Source organism: Equus asinus, chromosome 20, assembly GCF_041296235.1.
Source record: "Equus asinus isolate D_3611 breed Donkey chromosome 20, EquAss-T2T_v2, whole genome shotgun sequence".
Classification (NCBI taxonomy): domain Eukaryota; kingdom Metazoa; phylum Chordata; class Mammalia; order Perissodactyla; family Equidae; genus Equus; species Equus asinus.
The window spans coordinates 86,654,675-86,676,746 of NC_091809.1; the positions used below are offsets into that span (position 1 = coordinate 86,654,675).

The following is a 22,072-nucleotide window of genomic DNA, read 5'->3' on the forward strand; positions in this document are numbered from 1 at the left end:
ACTTTAGGAAACACCATGCGCATCATGGTCTATCTGAATGGTGCTCCCAGAATTGTGCAGTGTATCACCAATTGGCCATGTATGGTTGTCTTGACTTATTGTTAGTAATTAAAACAACTGTTTCTCTCTTAATAAATTGTTTTTACAAAGCTTCAGAGAAGTTGTAGTTCATTTCCCTGTGCTTGTATCTGATTTACAAATGAAAAGCATTCTTTCCAGGAAGTTTCTTTAGACATGGTTGATAACTATATGAGGAAAAGAGACGTTGTGAGGTTGGAATTAGATGCAATATAGGTTAAGATCACTAGCTTTGATATTTGATCACGTTACTTAGCCTAGTGAACCTCAGTAAATTTGGAAAGTGTAAGTACTGCAAAACAGATATAATGTAGCTCCTGTTGGGTGGTTGTGGGGATTAAATAGCATAATAAATTTGAAAACACATGGAAAATAGAAAGTGACCAATAAATGCTGGTGGCAATAGTTTTAAGTAATGAAACTGATAAAATGAGATGATATGTTTATTCCGTTATAGGGGATAATATACAAAGTACAGCAGTCTTCACCTTTCGTAACCACCTTCTGTGCCAAGGCCAGAAGCTAGTCCGTTGTCCAGATTGCAGTGTCACTGTTTTTAGACCAACTTGTGGCCTTCTTTCTCAGGAGATCTGGGGATATCTCTGAGTCCTCCAGAATCTCTTTATTTGGATAACTGGTAGTGACTGGGGTAATTGTTGTTTGTTCGAAAACTTGGCTAATTGCTAGACTAGATTAAGGGCTTTCTCTGAGCTCCCACAGTCTCTGTGCTTCCTTCTATCATAAAACCTAAAGCTCTACATTGCTACTGGATGTTTATCCCTCTGTCATAGAACTTAAATAGTTTTATGATAACTCTCTGTTTATCCTCCACTGCAGAACTTAAATATCCGTATGATAGTTGTCTGTCTCCCTGGAGGACAAGGACTAGGTTTTGTTTATCTCCAGGGCCTGGCGTATAAAGTGCTCAGTGGCTGTTTGGCTGGGGCCTCTCAGAAGGAGGGAGAGGCTGCGTGGGTTCTGGTTTACTTTAGATAAACAAATTCACTCTTATTCCCTGCTCACCTCACACTTGCCATCCATTCTCATCTGTTGTTCCTTTCTCTGTAAACTATAGTCCTTAGTTTGACCTGTGTTATTTTATGAAGTCCACAGAGTACTTTCCCCATCTATTAATGATCAATTATGAACTAAAGGCAACGTTAGAGTGTAGGTAATGTTTGGTTACTTATTCCTTACTACTGAGGCAAGATCGTTCTGTATTCTCTGCTCAATGCCCCGTGAGTCTTAAGGTTTGCCAGTCTGGCTGGTGGGAACAGTCGCTATCCTTGGCCGCATGCGAGCACTGACCAGTGTTTCCTTGAATCTTTAGGTACTTGCTCACATGCATGTGCTGGTTAGTACCCAGCTGAATTCCTGAGGAGGACCCTATACTCCTCTGGAGCCCTCTCTGTGTAGATCTCTCATATCCAACACTCTGCCTTCAAACTCTAGCTAGCTTGGTCTTTCTGCACTCTCAGCTCCATATCTTCAACCTAAGATGTCCACTGGACTCTGCCTGCATTCTCCTTTCCTGTACTGCAGCATGAAAACTCTCTCAAGGCAGTAAGCTGGGGGAACCACAGGGGTCACCTCATTTGTTTCCCATGTCTCAGGGCTCACTGTCCTTCATTGTCTGATATCCAGTGTCTTGAAAACCATTGCTTTAGTTATATTGTCCATTTTAGGTTCCATCAGGTGGATATTACTTCCTGTTACACCATCTTGGGCAGAAGTAGAAGTCTCTGGGGCATATTTTAAAAAGTCTTTACATAGTCTAAGTCTATGAGAGGTTGAGGGAGGCAGCAGAGATGCTCAAGGAGGATGGCAGCTAGTGTCAGGCTGCATGCTTGCAGGCACCTGGAGCTCTTTGATTGTTAATTTTGATGTGGTCTGAGCTGGAATGGCCTGATTTGACATTGTCTATTTTTTATAGCTTAAATCAGCATGCCCTGTGTTGTGAATTTAAAACTTACATTGTGAAACTGACCAAAATAAAAAATAAAGAGAAACCAACTAAATGCACTTGGATTTATTTATAGGTATATATATTTTTTTACTTATTTAAATATGTAAGATATTTATTTTCACATTAAAATTGTTCTCTAACTCTCTAAAATGTTCTCTCACTATTTTTATCATTAAAGGAGAAACCAGATGGCAGTGGTCTTATATGGCTGGTGTTGGGATTAGGGGAGGGTTAGGGAAACTGCATCCTCCTTCCTCAGCCAGGAGTTCAGAAACCCATGGCCAGGGAGTAGAAGGCAGAGGCATGGTCCCTGGGGACCCTTGCTGTGAGTTAGCTAGACACAGGCCCCAGAGCCTGGGGGACAAAGAAGATGTGGCCCTAGAGTTTTGGGGAAAGACAGAAGGGTCCATGGGGATCCAGGCTCAGCAAAAACCCAAGCAGGGGCTACCAATGGAAAGAAGGCAGAGGACAGAGAAAGCCTCAGGAAGGCGAGGAGCTGGCTCTTAATCATGGGACTTCCCTGAGAGCTTATTCTGCTTTTTCTCTGGCTGAGTTTGGTAAGCCTGGGAAGAATCTTGGAGAAAAGCTCCTCCAAAGGCCATAGCCATACAAATGGGATTCTTCTAGACTTTCCTCACTCATTCCCCCTGTCTAACCACACTGGGAGCTGGCTAAGTATCCAGCTGGCACTAGGCCCATCTGGGGAGGACTCTAGAGACCCCCCTCTATTCACTGCCCCTCCTTCCTCATTCCCCCAGGCATACCTTCCTAGGACACAGAAGCCAAGAAGGACACCAGACCCACAGCTGGCTGCTGAGGGGTACCTGCTGATAGACCTTCTGGGCAGTCCCCCGCTCCCCAGCAGGGAGAAGCAGAGGAGGGAGGAGGTAAGGCAGAGAATAAATAATCCTGACCAGGGAGGCCCAGATGAGGAGGCGGAGACAGAGAGGGCTGTGCTTCAGTGCAGCCTGCCCTGCCCGACCTCCTCAGGAAGAGTACTGGAGAAAAGGGCAAACGTTCCTTCAGTGCAACTGAGGTGAGTGTAGGAGACCAGAGGGTACATCCAGGTGTGTGGGCTTCTTGTAGCCAGGGATCTCCTGTTAGACCTGCTGAGTGAATGAGAAACCAGGCTGTGAAGAACCAGAAGTCCAGGGGTGGGGCCGGGGGATGTGAAGGAGGGCCCTGGCTCAAGGAACAGACAGCCTTAGAAATTTCTGTGCTTGTGTGGTGAAGGGAAGCATGGGCGATGTTAGATGCTGTCTATGGGTGGTTTTCCAGTGATCGGTTTACTGAGAGCCTGGCAGGAGTTGGTCTAAATGCAGGTGAACGGGGACAGAGAACAGACCGGGTTGGGACTGGATTAGAGTTGGATTAGGGCTCAGTGTGTGAACAGCGCCAGTATTCAGGTTGTTAGTGTGGACAAAGTTCAGTTTGTGATTGGGGATCAGACTATAGCTCTGTTTGGGGTGTGGGCTCTGAGCAAATTCGGGCTCCTTCTGTACTCTGCATCAGGAGTCAGGCTGCCGCTGAGATTGGGACTTGACAGTCTTCCAGGGCCTCTGATCCTGACTTAGTCTGTTTCTAGATCAGGGTTCAGTCTTCAGCCCATTTGAAAAGTAGATTAGTGTCTATACCGTGGCTTCCCCTGCCTTGCACTCTTTACCTCATCTACATTGAACCACTTGCAGCTTTCCAAACGAGGTATGTTCTCTTTCTCTCTGGGACTTTGAATTTGCCAGAATCTACCTTTAACAACAAATTAGATCAAGTCTGTTGTTTAAATTCCCCCAAGTCACTTAGAATTAAAGTGAAGCTTCTTGCCATGTCCTGCAAGCCACTCCGTGATCTGGCCCCTGCCCTCTTCTCTGACCTCATCTTCTAAAACTCTCTCGTGCTCTCAATACTCTGACCACATTGACCTTCTTTCTCTTCTATGAATACCGAAACTCATTCTTGCCTCAAGACCTTTTTCTCTTGTCTTCTCCTCCTGGAACACTAGTTCCCTAGATCTTAGAGTGTCTGCTGTTTTCTCATCACACATTTCTCAGCTCATATGTCGCCTCCTCAGAGGCTTTCACTCACCCCCATCTCAAATATGGGAGCCCTGGCCCTGTCCTTTCCTGTCCTATCACTCTATCTTGTCTTCAGTGCACTTATCTTTGTCTGAAATTTTCTTGCTCATTTGTTACTTTTTGTTATTGCCCTCCTAGTGCGTGAGCTCCATGAAAGAAGCGATCTTTTTCTATTTTATCCAGTGTTTTATCTCCAATTTTGGGCACAAAGTAGGTACTCCATATGTTTTTGTTGTCTAACTGAATGCTGCTGTTCCCACGCCCCCAACCATGCTTGGTTAACTCTGACTGGACTCTCAGGTCTTGGCCTGGTTGGCCTCCTTGGGGAAGCCCTCTCAGCCTGGCAGCTTGGGGGGGCTCTTGTCTGCTTTGCTCTTGAGGCCCTTGAGCTTACCTTGTCCTAGCATTTATCACAACATGCTGTGATGTCTGCATATTTGTCTCAGTTTCTCCCTACCACTGGAGGGCTGAACAGTACCTTGTTTACCCTGCATCTCAGTATCTCCAGGGCATAACACAGAGCCTGGAACACAGTAGTCAGTCAATTAATAATTGTTGAAAAAAATCGGAGTATCAATCAAAGTCCCAGATCCAGTTTTTCCACTGCACCACATTTCCCTGCATGTAAGCAACAGCTAGAGTAGCTCCAAATGGCACTGATAACTAGGTCAAGCTTTGCAGGTCTGTGGGACTCTTACTGGCTCTCGTACTACTTGGGAAGTGGAGGAGCAGGGACCTGAGCCTCTAGAGCTCTGCTGGGGCTGATTTTGGAGGGCCAGGCTGACCTGAGTGAGTAGATTGGAGCTGGAAGCCTCACTCTGCTTTATTTGAGTTGGAAATCGCACCCTCTCATTTTTCCATTTCCATCTTGGCCATTCTAAAAAGAATGCCCAAGGCCCTGCAAGGGCTCCCCTGCTTCATCAAATCCAAACAAGGTATGGGGGACAGAGGATGTGGGTGATTTGCAGTGGAAGTGATTCTGGGGCTACCACCCTCACAGAGCGTCAGGAAAGAGCATCCGCTCCATGAATCAAGTGATGAGCTCCTACAGTCCTTGCTGGCCACCGCATTGCCCCTGAAGTCTGCCTTCCCTCTCTGATCCTGGGAGTAGGAGTCAGAGACTTCCAGGTATTTCTGGGCTTGTATCCAAGAACACTTTCTTCCAGATGTTCCCACAGAGGCTGGCAGTGCCTGCAGAGGCCCCCACCCCACTGCTCTAGGCATGGAACATTTTCTGTGTTTACACCATGAATCTCCTCTCCCATTCTCTCCTTGTTTCTCTTCCCCGCTGAACCTAAGTGGGAAGAGCTGGTCAGGTATCCAATTCACAGGGAGGCTCTCTAGACTCATGAGTCCTCAAATTTTGGATTCCTTGGAGACTAACACTGAAATAGTCCTTATAAAGTATTGGTCTATTCTTTTGTGTGTGTGTGTGTGTGTGTGTGTGTGTGTGTGTGTGAGTAAGATTGGCCCTGAGCTAATATCTGTTGCCAATCCTCCTCTTTTGGCTTTAGGAAGATTGTCGCTGAGCTAACATCTGTGCCAATCTTCCTCTATTTTATGTGGGATGCCACCACAGCCTGGCCTGACGAGCGGCACTACATCCGTGCCTGGGATCCAAACCTGCAAACCCCAGGCTGCCGAAGTGGAGCGCGCAAACTTAATCACTACTCCACCAGGCTGGCCCCTGCATTGGTCTGTTCTTAAGGAGACTGGGAGAGGGGCCGGGCAGTAGTTTGGCATATTCTCAGTGCCAAACACATGGATTTGGCATTGAGAGCCCTTACTCTCAACATCCTTATCTATCAAATGGGGTTAATAAAACCTGCTTGACCGGCTGAGGGGAGGCTCTAATCATATAAGAAGGAAGTACTTGGTAGAGAATAAAGCTTTTTAATCTCTATCTTGGGGCCTCCCCAGGTCACAGCCAGAGGAGTTGGGACTGAAAGGAGGAGATTACCCAAGTTCCAGTCCAGGGGGGTCCTCTTTACTGCCCTCTTGGGTTGCCTTCTAAGGGTCTACCTGGGCCAGGTGTCCTACTTACCAAGCCCTTCTGCTACCCTGCCTCTTGGGCAGATTTTAGTAGCTTTCAGAAAGTGCAGCACAATTAAAGGCAGTCTAGAAGAGAGGAAAATGTACAGGCCTTGGAATTAGACAATCTAGGTTAAATTTCTGCTTTACTGTTCAACCCTGGGAACATTATTTAACCCTTTGGAACCTCAATTTTTCACCTACAATATAGAGAAGATACATTAAATTCCTATTATGCAGAGTTGTTCTTGGGTGAGAGAGAAGCTTTATACAGTCTGGCATTTTGTAGGCACTCAGTGATTTCTGTTATTATCATTAAAGCCATGCAATCAGTGCTGGGAGTGATGTCATTGTTCTCTTGGGTCTGAAGAAATAGAATTCATAGACACTGGCCTACCTCTATGACTGCTTTTCCATGGGTCTCTGAAAAGGAAGGAGCTCAGAGAGTTCTGAGAAAGAGTGTGAGGATAGGCTGGTCTTGGGGGCTGAGTTGGCACTGGGGGACAGAGCCCTGGAGAGGAGGGGAAGGATTGAGGAGGGTTGAGTGCCTCAAAATGGATTTCCACTCTGTATAGCCAGGGGCTCCTTCTCTCTTATTCTCAAGAAAGGGCTAAGATATCATTCACAATTTAAGAAACATTCCTGGGACTTGCTAAGATAGTGTGACTTTTTCAGAGAAAAGCTCAAGGACAGTGCTGTTCCCTGGGGGTTGGGACAGCGTGGGCTTTAAAAAAACAACCCAAACATCTTTGTTTATTTTTCCTTGATTATGTGTTATTTTCAAAATAGAGTGATTTAGTTCCAATTTCCTCCAGAGCTCTAAATGTTCTCTGAGTGCGTGCAGATGTTCTAATTACCAACAGGGGCTCAGGCTGGACGTCATTTGGTCCCTCTGCCTGCCTCCTTAGCAGAACTGTGGGAGACTGGGATGCTTCAGGGATAGACAGTCTGAAGGGTGACATGGGCTCTCTCACTGGCTCCCTCCACATTTCTTCGTTTCTCTCCTCCTGCAGTCTTTGGAGGTCTAGCCAGATATTTTACCTTCCGTGATAGCTGCCCATTTTGTGCTCCAAGGCACTTCCCTCCCAGGCTAGCTGAATCCTCCTCTCTTTGATTTCTGGTATCTCCATATCAGTGTTAGTCTTTGCCATTGTGATAGATGGACTGCCAGTCAGTATGTGTGTGTATGAATGTGTGCTTGAGGTGGAGTGGCAATTAAGGTGACAAATTGGAGGGAAATGAAAAGATTTTAGAAACCACACATTTTCAGAGATCTTATTCCTCATTTTTATGGAAATGTGAAAAAAAGTGCTTTGTACACTGTGATGCAGTTTTTACATCTTTTGGGATGCCTTATCTCATATAATTTTGCAGCAGCACTATGAGGTTATTATTACCTTCTGCATTTATTTAGAGCTGAGACTTGCATTCCTTGCCCCAGGACTCTGCTCACAACATCACTTTACCCTCAAAGGTAATAGGGTTGAAGATGCCAACCCATGATTCTTCTACAATATGTTTCCTAAAGCAGCGCATTTTGATCCTGGGAATTGCCCTGCTCTACCATGTCTGTTCATGTGAAATTTCTGGACGGTGTGGATATCTGGCTCTCTGGAGTACCGGAGCCTTCTTGCTGATGCCTCCAGGTGAGGGATCCTAGGTCACCCCCTCTCTTGGGCACAAACTGTGCCACATGTCCACTTTGCATTTCTTTAGAGCCAAGGCTTTGCACCTACCCTGTTCTCCATGTATCCTCTCATGCCCTCGGGCTCCCTGGGCAAGAAAGGCTTTTGCTTTTTGGCCTTAAAGATTATTATTTTGAACTGAAGCCCACCCAGCACTGCCATTCCAAACATTCTTTCATTCTTCTCAAAAGTCTCTATAGTTCAGACAACTGGCAGTCCTTCCTCCCTTTGTCTGTGCCATCCTCGTTAGATGCCTATTGAGGGATTCTTCTTTTGATAAAAATCATTTTCATTTTCAGCTAACATTAACTAAACAGTAATAAATACAATATTGTCCCTGCCATCAAAGAATTCATAATTCAGGGAAAAACAAATACAGCAATAATTATAGCTCAGGATGGTAAATGCATAAAAAGAGACCTAAATAAAGTTCTTCCGAGCACAAAGCAGGAAATATTTAACTATACCCAGGGGAAATAGGCTTAGGAAAAATAGAAAAGAGAGAGACAGTAAACCACGATGTGAAAGATGAGTAAGATTTTGCTCACTGGGAAGTCAAGGAGTGAGGTTTGGGAGGATCTTAACAAAGGGAAGAGAAGTAGAATAGACAAGAAGACACAGAGGCATGGGAGTCAATGCACCTTCAGCATACAGCATGAGCTGACTTCCGTAGTAGTTCAGTCTTCGTTATAGAATTAATTTGGAGTTTTCAAAAGTTTTTTTTTGAACAACAGATAGTGACCTGATTTTATTTGGTTATAATATTATTGGAATTATACAGGTGAAGAAGTTTACACTAGGGGCATGGCAGTCAGATCAGAATATCTAGCTTGTGTGACTGTTTAGGCCACCATCACAGAACAAAGAAAACACTAGAGGAAGATGACTAACAACAACAGATAAGATTTTTTTGCATATTTACTATGCCAGGCATTGTGTTGATTGCTGTACACTCAACGTCTTATTTAATCCTCACATTGACCTCTGTTAGATAGCGAATATTATTCTCATTTTAAAGATGAGGAAACTGAAGTTTGGAAAAGTTCAGTGATTTGCTCGATATGGCATAGCTAATGAAGTTTTTGGCTGGCATTTGAATCCAGCATGGATTTCAAAACTCATACTCTTAACAGCTATACAATGCTGCCTCTGGAAGAGTTTCTTTTTCAGACACGGAGAGTTTGATGTGCTTGAGAGAGACCCAGGTGGACCCTTTTAGTAAGAATTTAGAATTAGGAATCTGGATCATGTAAGATAACTCAGGGCTTGCTAAACAGATTTTGGAATAAATAGTTTATACATAACAAATGGATTTACTGAAGGGGATGAGATGGCCCCGGGGAGAAAGTATAGAACAAGAAGAACACTGAGGATAAAATTCTGAGGGCATTATCATTTAAGAATATGATTAAGAGTCAAGCAGAGAAGGCTGAAGATCCAGAAGGGACACCAAGAATTAGTGATCAGAGAGAGATGAGGAACAGCAGAAGGAGGAGGGAGGAGTTTTAAGAAGGAGGGAACTGCTCACAGTGTCACAGACTACAGAGAGGTCAGTGTGGAAGATTTAGGGGGCATTGATGAGGTTGGCCTCTTTGCCTGAAGTTCTAGGTTAATAACCTTCTCCCTTCAGTAGTTTGAATTAAATTGCTACTCTCTGTTCTAAAACTCATACTCCCACTGTTTTGCTCTTAGTGTCTGGTCTGAGGGAACCTCTGGGTAACAGCTTAGTGGTGGAAAGAAGATTATTGACACATCTTGAGCCCAGTGAATGGTGTATAAGTCCCTCCTGATGATGGCCATGAGCTCTTCTTCACACTCAACTGCCCTCTGGTAACCCATGCAGAAAGCCCCTACCCCAGGTGTCAAGGACCAGATCTTAAGAATCTAGCTTTTCCTTTTTCTTCCCAAGATAAAATTATCTTAAATATACCTTAGCAATAAATGACACGATTTCTATATTGGAAAGAGGAGATAGCTAGCTCCCAAATTATAGTTGAACATATATATATAAAAAATGGGTGTAAATCTATACAATTTACATAATTGAGTAAATAGTAGGACCAAAAATATTTGTGGATGGAAGAAAGAAAGAGAGGAAGGAAGTTAGTCAGCTCTTTAATTGTTTCAACAGAGAGATAAGATCTGAGAAAACTCGTCTGACATTTCCCACTTCAGCAACCTCTGCTTATATCTACCACTTTAGAAGCCAGACTTGAGGAGACTAGAACCCTGCTATGGTATTGATTATTACTCCAGTGCTTCTAATGTCATCATCTCTCAGATTTAGTCTTCTGTGTTAGTCCCACTCTCTTAAGTCTGGTAGGTTGCCTAGAAACAGAGCTTGAGATGGAGATTCTGATTTAAATGATATATTGAGGGAGTACTGCCATGAGAAGAGGAGTGAGGGAAGCGGGATAGAGCCAGGAAAGAAAGCTAAGTAAGGCTGTGGTCTCAGGAAGTTCTGGTTCCTCAGGAAGTTCTGAAGCACATGTTGCATCACAGCTTTGGTCCTACCTGGAGGCAAGCAGGCTAACCTTTTGTACCTTTATGCCAGGCAGTCATTGAACACTATATGAGCCCTGAGGGGGATAGCGTAACTTCCTGGGTGTGGTGCCTCTCATTTGATCATGAACAATTTTCTGGAGAAGGGAAGAACTGTGAGCTGTTAGCATTCAACACCCCCTAGGATATAGGTGCACTGGCTTGGTGAAGGGGACCTAGGTGGGACACCAATGGCATCCACTGCAGCCATTGTTTGTTTTATGATATAAACTGGGTAGTCTGGACAAGTGTAAGACTTTGAATGGACATTTGGGAAAGAGTGAAATGTAGAGTTAGAGTTCAGGATGAAGTTAGTGTGTCAGGTTTTCAAAAAATTGAAATAGAGTTTGTCATAAAATATGTGCTATTAAGTTTTAGATTAAGTTTGAAATGACTACTAGAATTAAGTGTTAGGTTAATATTAAAGTTAGGGTTAAGGCTAGAATTGAAGACATCATTAGGATTAGTGATAAGGTTAGGTTTCAGTGTTAATCTATGTTGCCATTAGTATTGCTACATTTGGACTGGAATTAGTCTTAAAGATAGTCTAATGATATAATTAGAATTACAGTTGGTATTAAGCATAGGGAGCATAACGGTAGGATAGGACAGAAGAAGTGATGGGATTTTTTTTATCATCTAAGCCTGATATGTGCTCAATCAATAGTATATCTTTGGTGAACTAAATGAGTTAAAATTTGCTTAGAATTTTTGCCTTAGTATTTTACTTGTCTTCAGGATTGACTTTAGAGTGGGGTTAGTCAGTAGGGCTGGGTGAATTTTCACCTGGGCCTTGAGTTATGAAGGACAGTTAGATTGATATTAGAATAGAGTCAGAGTTTGGATAGACAATTAAGTTAGAGTTTGGGTCAGAGAATATGACATCAGCATGGAGGGAAGGAAGTGTGCTATTGTGATTCTGGAGAATCTGACAATGGCTTGTCTTTGCATTCCAGCCTCTACCTGCCTGGCACTGGTCACAGCTCAGCTTCCTCACTATGGTGGTCCCCAGTGGCAATGAATCCAGTGCTACATATTTCATTCTAATAGGCCTCCCAGGCTTGGAAGAAGCTCAGTTCTGGTTGGCCTTCCCACTGTTCTCCCTCTACGTTATTGCTGTTCTAGGTAACTTGATGATCATCTACGTTGTGCGGACTGAGCACAGCCTACATGAACCCATGTACATCTTTCTTTGCATGCTTTCTGGCCTTGACATCCTCATCTCCACCTCATCCATGCCCAAAATGATGGCCATCTTCTGGTTCAATTCCACTACCATCCAGTTTGATGCTTGTCTGCTACAGATGTTTGCCATCCACTCCTTATCTGGCATGGAGTCCACGGTACTGCTGGCCATGGCCTTTGACCGCTATGTGGCCATCTGCCACCCTCTACGCCATGCCACTGTGCTAACATTGCCTCGTGTTACCAAGATTGGCATGGCTGCTGTAGTACGGGGTGCTGCACTTATGGCACCCCTGCCTGTCTTCATCAAACAGCTGCCTTTCTGCCATTCCAATATCCTTTCCCATTCCTACTGCCTACACCAAGATGTCATGAAGCTGGCTTGTGCTGACATCCGTGTCAATATCATCTATGGCCTCATTGTCATCATCTCTGCCATTGGCTTGGACTCACTTCTCATCTCCTTGTCATATCTTCTTATCCTCAAGACTGTGTTGGGTTTGACACGTGAAGCCCAGGCAAAGGCATTTGGCACTTGTGTCTCTCATGTGTGTGCTGTTTTCATATTCTATGTACCATTCATTGGATTGTCTATTGTGCACCGTTTTGGCAAGCGGCATGACTCCCTCCTACCTATCATCATGGCCAACACCTACCTGCTTGTTCCTCCCGTGCTCAACCCTATTGTCTATGGAGTGAAGACAAAGGAGATCCGGCAGCGCATCATACGTCTTTTCCATGTGACCACCCACACTTCAGATCCCTAGGGGTCAGTGATCAAACTTCTTTTTCATTCAAAGTCCTTCAATTCAGATATTAATATCAAGATTTTGGAAGAAAGTATTAGGAAAAAAATCTTCCATAATAAAAACACAATGGATCTTTCGAAGATGAAACTGGTTGGAGAATCTCCATGTGGATAGGGGCAGCAGAACCATATCCTCCCAATCCCCATTTTTCACTACCATTTTTCCTTTTAGTTCTTCTCTGTATATAATTATTAGGACCCCAAGGTGATTGTGGTTGGAGGGTTATTAGTCCCCATTTAACCATTCAGTCCAAATCTCTAAATTGCTTGCACTGAAAGTCCACAGCATTCTGAGATAAGTGTTGTATGTCTAAAGAATGTTTACCAAAGACTTAAACATGGCAAAAGTAAATGACATAAGAATACAATACCATCAGATAATCTGATTTAAAACTATAATTTCCTCTTCAGAATCCCCTACCATGTTGGATCTCAGAAAAAGAGACATACCTGGATTTCCTTCTTCAAGATGACCTCCACAGAGAATAAATAATTTCTTTTCTTCTCGGCACCAGCCCTTAAGAAGAGTATTGGAAGTAAAACCGTGAAAAGACCACAGTTATTTACATTAATTAAAGATGACATGTTCTGTTCCGAGAGTTTTCACAACCCATTTATACTTTTCCTTATTTAATTTTCTTATCAACCTTTTGAGGAATATGATTAGTACTCCCATTGTACCAATGGGGAAATTGATGTTCAATGGGGATCAGTGAATTACATGAGGTCACGAAAAAATTTAAGTCTTTGATGCCCAATCCCACATTGTGGAGAGGGAGTGTTAGAGAGTCCAGTGGGGCAGTGAGTTAGACATTTCCAGAGTCTTGCATTTTCTAATGGAGATATTTAATTTCCTTTCTCACCCATCCAGTATTGTATTTAGAAATTTCCTGTTAATGTTGTTGATGGCTTTAATCCCAGAAGTTACTGGTCCATTTGCCATTGTACTTGTGTAGTAGAAGCAGGAATATGTTTGAGTAATTCCCAAACAGTGGCTAGTTTGGGAAATAGCATGATTAGCTATTTCAGTGGGGACATTCACTGGTTATCTGGAGAGACACTTTATGGAGAGATGCAGCTGAGAATACCTAGAAGCTCATGGCAGAAATGGCAAGTCTACCACAGACCAGGGAGTCAAGAGCAGGAGGCATCATGAGACTGAGCAAGGCTGGTGGCCCAGGTGGCTAGTCAGGAAGCAAGGCCAAGGCAAGCGTGGGTCCACAGAAACTGAGAAGAACGTATAAAGGGACATCATATATCCCCAGGGCTTTGAGCTGTTCTACTGGGGAAGCCCACAGCATCAGTGCCCTGAGAACAAGACCACAGGCAGAGATGAGACCACTACCTACAGGGGGAGTGCTACCTAAAAAAAAGGTAGGTGAGTGTGAGAAGCAGGTGTGAGAGCATGGCACAGGCTATCCAGAATTTTCTGGCCATGGCTTAGTAGCACAGGACTACTTGGTAGCGAGGGCATGGAGAGAGCATAGCTGATTTCTTGGACTGGAATCCAGAAGATGAGAATTGTGAGCAGCATGGAATCTGATATGCCCTGGTGAGTGGTAGCCAGAAGAACTAGGTGCATAAGCTAGAGTCAATGCAGACGTTGATCATTTTGGGCTGAGTGGAGGGTCAGCTCATTGCCCAGGAATGCCCTGACATCGGGATTAAGAGAAAGAGAAAGAATGAAAGAGAAAGAAAGAGACAGATCTTTTTTCTCATTAGGAAAGCAATGTATGGTCACCATAAACAAAAATATTAGACACTCTGAAAATATAAAAGAAATAAAAATATAATAAAAAATCCAATAAACTTGTCACCTTAAAAGGAAAAAAACGTTGTTAGCATTTTGGTGTTTATTTTTCCAGATTTTTAATAAGCCTTTGTGTGCATGCTTCTGTATGGGCATATAATGAATGTGTGTATCTGTTTTATGTTTGGAATCCTTTTGGAGACGTAGATGGAGAATAAACAGATAAATCAAACAGACACATTTTAAATTTCTTCTAAGGATGCAGTCATTATTCTAGATTTTAGAAGGGATTCCAAGTCTGTATATGCTCGGGATAAAGTTTCATGGTTTTGATTCTAAATGACTTAGCCGTTTTGTGAGTGTAAACACACATATACATACACACACCACCACCACCACTACCCCTACCACTACCTTCTTTATGTTTCTCAGTGAGTACTAAATGCCAGATACAGAGACAGAACTACAGTAGGAATCTCCTAACTTCTAGATCAGATTTCTGGTCACTTACTTCATGAATACTCACTGGTTCCCTGGAAGGGCCGGGAGCTAAGGACCAGAATGAGACGGAGAGGCTGCCTATGTTTTTTGTGTGTGTGTGTGTGAGGAAGACTGGCCCTGAGCTAACATCTGTGCCTATCTTCCTCTATTGTGTATGTGGGACGCTGCCAGAGGATGGCTTGATGAGTGGTGTGTGTGTCCGCACCCGGGATCTGAACCCATGAACTCTGGGCCACTGAAGCGGAGGATGTGAACTTAACTACTGTGCCACCAGGCCGGCCCCAGAAGCTGCCTCTTTTAGGAGATTTGGCTGGAAGTTAGGGTATGTTCTGGACAAAGACCTTCATTATATGCCTTTTACATGGGCATCATTTTACCTTCCCCGTTTCCTTTGTTTGGATATTCCTGTCTCTGGCCCTACCATCTTAGCCTCCTGGACGTTTATTGGGTCCTGGAGAAGTCTGAATAAAATTAAATCTCAGTCTATAAGTCCCTTGCTTATTTTTTAGGTTTTATCTAGAAATGTTTCATAAACACGTCTTGTGTCTTCCATTCTGATGACCAATGCTCTAGTCCAGATACTTACCCCTTGCTCGGACAATTGCCATAACCTCCACACTGGTCTCCTTGCCCAGCATCTTTGGTACTAGTCCTAAATCCCATGTAGCTTGCAGGAGTTTTTCCAAACAAAACTCTGATTATCTCTAACTTCCCTGCTTAAGACGCATCAAAGGTCTTTTATTGCCTCCTGTATAGAGTTCGAACTTGCTAGAACATCAGTAAGCTCCTTTTTTTCCCTTTTACACCTGTTCTCATCTTTTTTTTTCAATGTAATATCTCTAATTTTTCCACATACTATGTTCTTTAGCTAATTACAAATACTTGCTGTCTCTCAATGATTTCATGCACTTTTAAAGCCTCTGTTCCACTTGGTTTTCTTTGTATGAATTGCCTTTTGCCATTTTTCTTTTTAGTAACACCTTATAAAATGAGGCTCTTTATGATTCATCAGGCAAAAAAGAAATATTCTCTCTTCAGTGTTCCCCTACCTCTTGGCACATACTTTAGAACTGGACCACTTTCAGTTCAGAAAAGTTTAAGTGAGACTGCTGAGTCATATCTATTCAAGTTAATGAAGTATCTTATATCACTCCTTTAATTGAGTTGAGATAAGACTCTCTTGGATGTAATGGACATACTTGTGGAGGGTCATCCCCTTGCTCTATGTCTGGCCTTCTTGAGATAGGCAGACCTGAATTTTGGAAAAGGCCATATCATGCCACTGGTTTAGGACGTCAGAGTTGATGTTCATTGTTTATGTCTCTCTTTTTTTCAAGTTATGCTTTTTGGCGAGGAAGATTGGCTCTGAGCTAACATCTGTTGTTAATCTTCCTTTGTCTGCCTCCCCAAAGCCCCAGCACCTAGTTGTATACCCTAGTTCTAGGTTATTCTAGTCCTTCTATGTGGGATGCCACTGCAGCATGGCCTGATGAGCAGTGTGTAGGTCCATACCCACGAATGGAACTAGTGAATCCCAGGCTGCCGAAGCAGAGCATGTGAACTTAACCACTCAGCCATGGGGCTGGCCTCTGTTTATCTCTTAAAAAAGGTGTTCTCAAACTTCTTCTTGTCCATTGCACTGGCATCTCATAACTTTTTATGTCAGATTTGTTCTAAAGAGAATGAAGCTGATGCAGAATCAGATTGCAGTCTCCCTTTTCTACTCCTAAGGAAGCCAACAGGGATGCAGGGCTTTTAATTCTAAGAAAGTTGAGGAATGAGGGTATGGAGAATCTGGAGGAGATCTAAAATGGGCACATAGAAGAGGATGCAATTGGCAATGTCAGACTTCACCATGGAAACTGCCAGGCAAGAGAGTCTCTTGGAGAAATGGACATTCCTGAGAGAGGTTACAAGAAGAGTCAGTGCTGAAGCAGGTGACACTGTGTCCCTAGCCAGCATCACCTGATCAACACATTTATTTATTCACTTACTCAACAAACAATTATTGAAAAAATATAATAAAGATACTATGTAGGGGTCCTAGGGATACAGAGAAGAATGGGACAGAGAAACTGATCTGAGCGAATTTTCAGTTACCACATATTCTTTCAGCAATAACTGTGTGAGCTTGGTTCCTGACCCCAAAGCATCCTGTCTTTATTTCTGCCACTGAAGTTGTAGAACAGAGTTGGGGTGGATGTGAGAAAGTCCACTGTAGAACACACATTCCAGGGTAAATTGTATAGGAGGTAGAGCTGTTATTCCAGGATCTCCTTCCCAGAATATTCCAGAGCAATGACTTTCTTCCAAACCCATTTCCTCCACCTCCTCCTTATTCTTCCTTTTCATGTTTTTCATCATCATGATTGACAGGCAATCTCTTCCCTACATTTATTTTTAAGCTGTTCTTGTAGATCATCGTTCTGTGTTGAAATATAGGTATATCACTGGAGGAAAGCCACATTTCCAAAGATAGGGAGTGTGGAATTTGGAAGATAGAAATTGCTTCTAGTGAAAATCACCCAGGGAAATTGTCTTTAGAAAAAGTAGGTGATGAGAAGAAAGACTCTAAGGAGTGAAAGATGTATCACCCTTTCTTGATTCAGACAGAGAAGGTTTTATTTCTTTCAGGAAACTTTTCATCCTATGTAAGTTGTCAAATTTACTGGCATATAAGTGTTAATAATATTCCTTTGTCATTTTTTAATATCTGTAGCATCTGTCGTGAGGTCACCTCTCTCATTCCTGCTATTGATAATTTGTCTTCTCTCTTTTTTTTTCTTCTCCTGTTCCATCTGGCTAGAGGCTTATCAATCTTATTACTTTTCTCAATGAAACAGATTTTGTTTTCATTAATTTTCTCTATTTTTTTCTTTTGTCTATTTTGTTGATTTCCTCTCTTTATTATTTTTTCTTCTGCTTATCTTGGCTTTAATTTCCTCCTCTTTTTCTAGGTTATTAAGATGGAAACTGAGGTTATTGGGATCTTCTTTTCTTATATAGATGCTGTAGTGCTATACATTTCCCTCTCAGTACTGCTTGACTTGCATCCCACAAATTTTTGATGTTTTATTTTCATTGAGTTCAAAATAATTAGTAATTTCCCTTTTCATTTCTTCTTTGACCTGTAGTTTATTTAGAAGGGTATTATTTAGTTTCCAAATGTTTGAGGAGTTTTCCACAGATCTTTATGCTATTGCTTTCTAATTTAGTATCCATGTGATCAGAGAACATACTTTACACGATTTGAATCTTTTAAAGTTTACTGACAACTGTTTTATGGAACAACATATGTTTGGGTTAATGCTTCTTAAATGCTGCTGATTTAAGGACAAGCGCTCACTGAGTGCATGTGAGGCCCACTTGGAGAACCTTTTGCAAGTGCAGATTTCCAGGTCCCCTGTTATTAGAGATTCTGATTCAGGAGATCTGGCATAGGGCTCAGCAAACTATAAATTTAAAAAGTCTCCATTGGTGATTCTGGAAGATAGCAAGTTTTGGCAGCTACTGGTTAAGATGGAAACTGTGGGATGGCAAGCGTAGAAAACGTTGGTCATTTGAAGGTGACTGGTAGCTAGTAAATGAGAGAATCTTTCACAACTAGGCTTCACTGGGGTCTTGTGTGGTATGGAACAAGAAGACAATCTGGCTTAGAAGCATGGGAATTACTCAGCTCTGTTTCTGAGGGGGCTATTTCCAAGGGTTAACAGGTTTTGTCTTCAGTGTGATATGAAAACAGTCTTGTCCAAGAAAGTCAAGTAACAAACATTGAAACATGATCTTAAATGTGATTGAGATTCATTTCCTTTTTCAATCCTCAGGTTCTCTGATATGTATTCCGACAACACACTTTCTTCTCCTCTTGTAAAACTCACTGTGATTGGAATGCTTATTTAATATCTGTATTTGCTGCTGGGCTGTATATAAGCACATGAGGGCACTGTTTCTTTGAATCTGTTCATCATTGAATCCTTAGCCTTTAGCAATGTGTCTAGGGCATAGTAGGTACTTACGAGAGACATTGACTACTGTTCACCAAACCTAATTCTTTCCCATGGTGGACACACAGCTAGGCATTTCCTAGCCTCGTTTGAGTTGGGTATGATTAAATTTTAGCCATTAATTCCAATATGAGAGGAAGTGACACATGCCACTTCTGTGCCTCGCTTAAAAAACCCTCCTATGTACATCAACTGTGATATGGGAAATCATGTGTTGTATATGGTAAACCACCAGCAGCCTGGGTTCCTAAAAAATTGTGTACTGTCGAACTCCTCCTGCTTGCAACCTTCCACCAACCCATATTTGTACCAGACGGTTGAATAAATGAAAAATAAACTACTAATGTATCAAACCTCTGAACATGTTTTTGTTGTTCTTAAAGTAATCTAGCCTTGTAAATAACAGTAAATAAATAGTTGTTGAATAAATAGATTAAAAACTAATTGTTGAATAAATAGATTAAAAACTAAAAGAAATAAAACCTAGACAGTGAGGTGCTCAGGTAAGACTGCTCTTTATTCTTCCAGAGAAAATATTGGAGGTATTAGTTTATCAAAGGAAGATATATTTCCTTATGTTAGCATGATTATTAGAAAGTCTTTATTAACCAAGATTACAGCAGGCTGGATCTCATATACGTTTTTATTAATTTGCTTTGGGTCAATATCCTCTCACCTTTTCGGGAAAGTTACATTATTGTTCCGTCTCCCTCTTGAATATCTAAACTCACCATCTCAAGCACTCCTAGCATTTATTATGTTCAAGTCTCTTCCATTAAAAACACAATGACAACCATGTGTCTAAACCTGCCTAGATCCTATTTTCCTCTTTTATTTCTTCCCTTTCTAGGCAAATCTCTTAGAAAAGTTATCTATAACTTATCTCCACTTATACATCTCTCACCTAACTCTTCCACTGCTCCAAAATAATTTTGGCCTTGGTCAAACTACCAAAAGAGCTTTCACTATCATCATCAAGGATCTCTGTGTGCCTGAGGCTTTCAGCCTTTATCTTCCCTGACTTCTCAATAACATTCAACACAGTTGGCCACTCCCTCTTTGTTGCTACATTTTCTTCCTTTGGCCTCCATGGCATCACACTCTTGAATTTCCTCTTATCTCACTCAATACTTCTCTCAGTTTCCTTTGCACATACACTCTGCCCTGTCAGATGAGAGAACATCGTATTAGAGGGCCTAGAATCAGGCTTTTAATTGTTATGCAACCACACTTGGGTTGATGGTTTCTATTCCCATCTGCATATCATGACTTCAATTTTATCTCTAGACTAGACCGTTCAGCTAGTCTAGAGCTCTAAGCCTATAAGTCTAATGGACTGTGTAATCTAGCCATTTGGATACTTCCAAGGGAGTTTGGACTCAAAGTGGCCATAATCAAACTCATGATATTCTCTACCCTGCTATGTTCCTCTGTTCATGTTTCATATTTCAGTTACTCACACCACCATTTATCCTTAAGTGCAAGCCCCACACCTACCAGTCACCCTTGGCCCTTCTCTTTTCTTTTCTTAGCCTTTCTGTGCAATCCAAAACCAAGTTATATAATTTCTACTTCCTGCACAAATTTGAACCATCTGTTTCTCTCCCTCTGGGTCTCCAGGCTCCTAGTCCAAGTTTTCACTAAATCTCATCTGACTATTTCAGTGGCCTTCTAAATGATAAATTTCCATGCATTATGGCTTTAATTCAATCTGTTCTCTACAACACAATATAAAATTATCTTTCTAAAATAAATATGATCATGTCACAACCACCCTAATCTCTGCTTAAGATGCTAATTATTTCCCATATTTCTCTTTGGTCCTCATTTATGTTATCAGGCTTATCTTGAACCACAAGATCTGTGTGTTTTGACTTCTAGTTGCACTGCCTTTCATTCTGTCCCTTTACTGCACCATGCTTCCTCTTCTACAACCTAATATACCTTCCCCTAAATACTCACTTTTCCTTTTTCCCAGCTAATTTTTCGTCAACATTCAGACATCACCTTAATTATAGCTTCTCGAGAAAAATCATTCCTGATCCCTTGGAATAGATCAGATACCCTTATTGTGTACTTTCATAGAATCATCCGTTAATTAATCCGTTTACTCTGTCACCGTAGTAGGCAGAATTCTAAAAGGTCCCACAAAAATGTCCTGTCCTAGTTCCCAAAACCTTTGAATATGGTGAAATATCACTCCTGTGACTGTGTTGTTACATGGCAAAGTTGATCTTAAGATAGGGAGTTCATGTCCAGATGGGCTTGATCTAATCACATGAGCCCTTAAAAAAGAGACATTTCTGCAGACGGCGACAGAAGTTAGAAATATTTAAAGCATGAGAAGGATGCGATACACTGTCTCCAGTTTGACGATGAAGGGGGCCACGTGAGAAGGAATGTGGGCATCCCTAAGAGCTGAGGGAGGCCAACAGACAGCAAGGAAAAGGATATCCCAGGTGTAAAACCTTGAGGAACTGGATTCTGCTAACAATCCAAGTAAACTTGGAAACAAAGTCTTCCCCAGGGCTTCCAGATAAGAACCCAGGTGACTGACACTTTAATTTTGGTCTTATGAGACCCTCAGTAAATAACCCAGCCAGGCCCATCCAAAAAGACCCTCAGAATGTGAACTGATAAATGGATGTGTGTGTTTCTTCTCAGATCGTGTAATATTGAATCTCACACTTTTAGGAGGAATGGTTATAGAGGAGGTAAGAAGAAAGACACACATGCCCTTGCAGTTTGACTTTGTAAGAAGGTACACTCAAGCAGAAATATATTAATAAATTTTAGTATTGTAATTTTTTTCCCACAAAAACTCTTTATGGAGCCAGTATTTCACTGAGGTGTGAAGGGCATCAATTCTGGGAAAAGGGCCTGGGAGACCCCCTAGGGTGGAAAAGTAGGAAACCTTCACTAGGTGAGAGGGCTTAATTCAGTCAATCAGCTGTTTTGCACCTCTCATACCTCCAGGTCAGCTATTCAAGATCAACTGGAAACCTTTTTACAATTATTTATAAGCATTCTTTCCTCTGAAAGGCCAGAAGCTACCTGGAGGCAAACATCTCCAAATTCTCTCTTAAATTAATTAATCCGTTGCCCTTTTCCCCATTTAATTCATGTATATATTTAAAAGAATTGTCAAGTAGCCATTATTCCACCAACACCACTAGACACTAAGCATATTTTGGCATATTGACAGACATTTGTATCTGTGCAGGAGACAAACACAGTCAGTAAATAATGTGGAAAAGAGAATTAATTAGATAGGATTTTCTGAGAAATTAGGCTTATTCTTGACAAATGAGAAAGGTAGCTAGAAATGAGATATAGGCAGGTAGAAGATGAGAATGTTGCAGACAGAGTAAATGGTGTGTGGGAAGAGCCTGAGACCAGATAACGGCTTAAATTTTGGCTTAAACTTTTTGGCTCCAGTTTTGCCCAAATG

At 42.1% G+C, this 22,072-nt stretch overlaps 1 protein-coding gene across 3 annotated transcripts; it reads left to right on the plus strand.

Moving 5' to 3' along the window:
• The first annotated feature begins 2,252 nt into the window (after positions 1 to 2,252).
• On the plus strand, positions 2,253 to 17,276 carry LOC106831710 (olfactory receptor 51E1). 3 transcript variants are annotated; one of them, XM_014842119.3, is made up of 3 exons: positions 2,943 to 3,080; positions 11,330 to 12,327; positions 12,778 to 17,276. In XM_014842119.3, exon 2 carries the CDS (start codon positions 11,372 to 11,374, stop codon positions 12,323 to 12,325), a length of 954 nt encoding a protein of 317 aa, XP_014697605.1. In that variant the 5' UTR covers positions 2,943 to 3,080; positions 11,330 to 11,371; the 3' UTR covers positions 12,326 to 12,327; positions 12,778 to 17,276. The 3 variants fall into 3 exon arrangements, with proteins under 3 accessions (XP_070346976.1, XP_014697605.1, XP_070346975.1); XM_070490875.1 differs by lacking the exon at positions 2,943 to 3,080 and adding an exon at positions 2,253 to 2,931 and having other exon boundaries at positions 11,330 to 17,276; XM_070490874.1 differs by having other exon boundaries at positions 11,330 to 17,276.
• Positions 17,277 to 22,072: the final 4,796 nt, after the last annotated feature.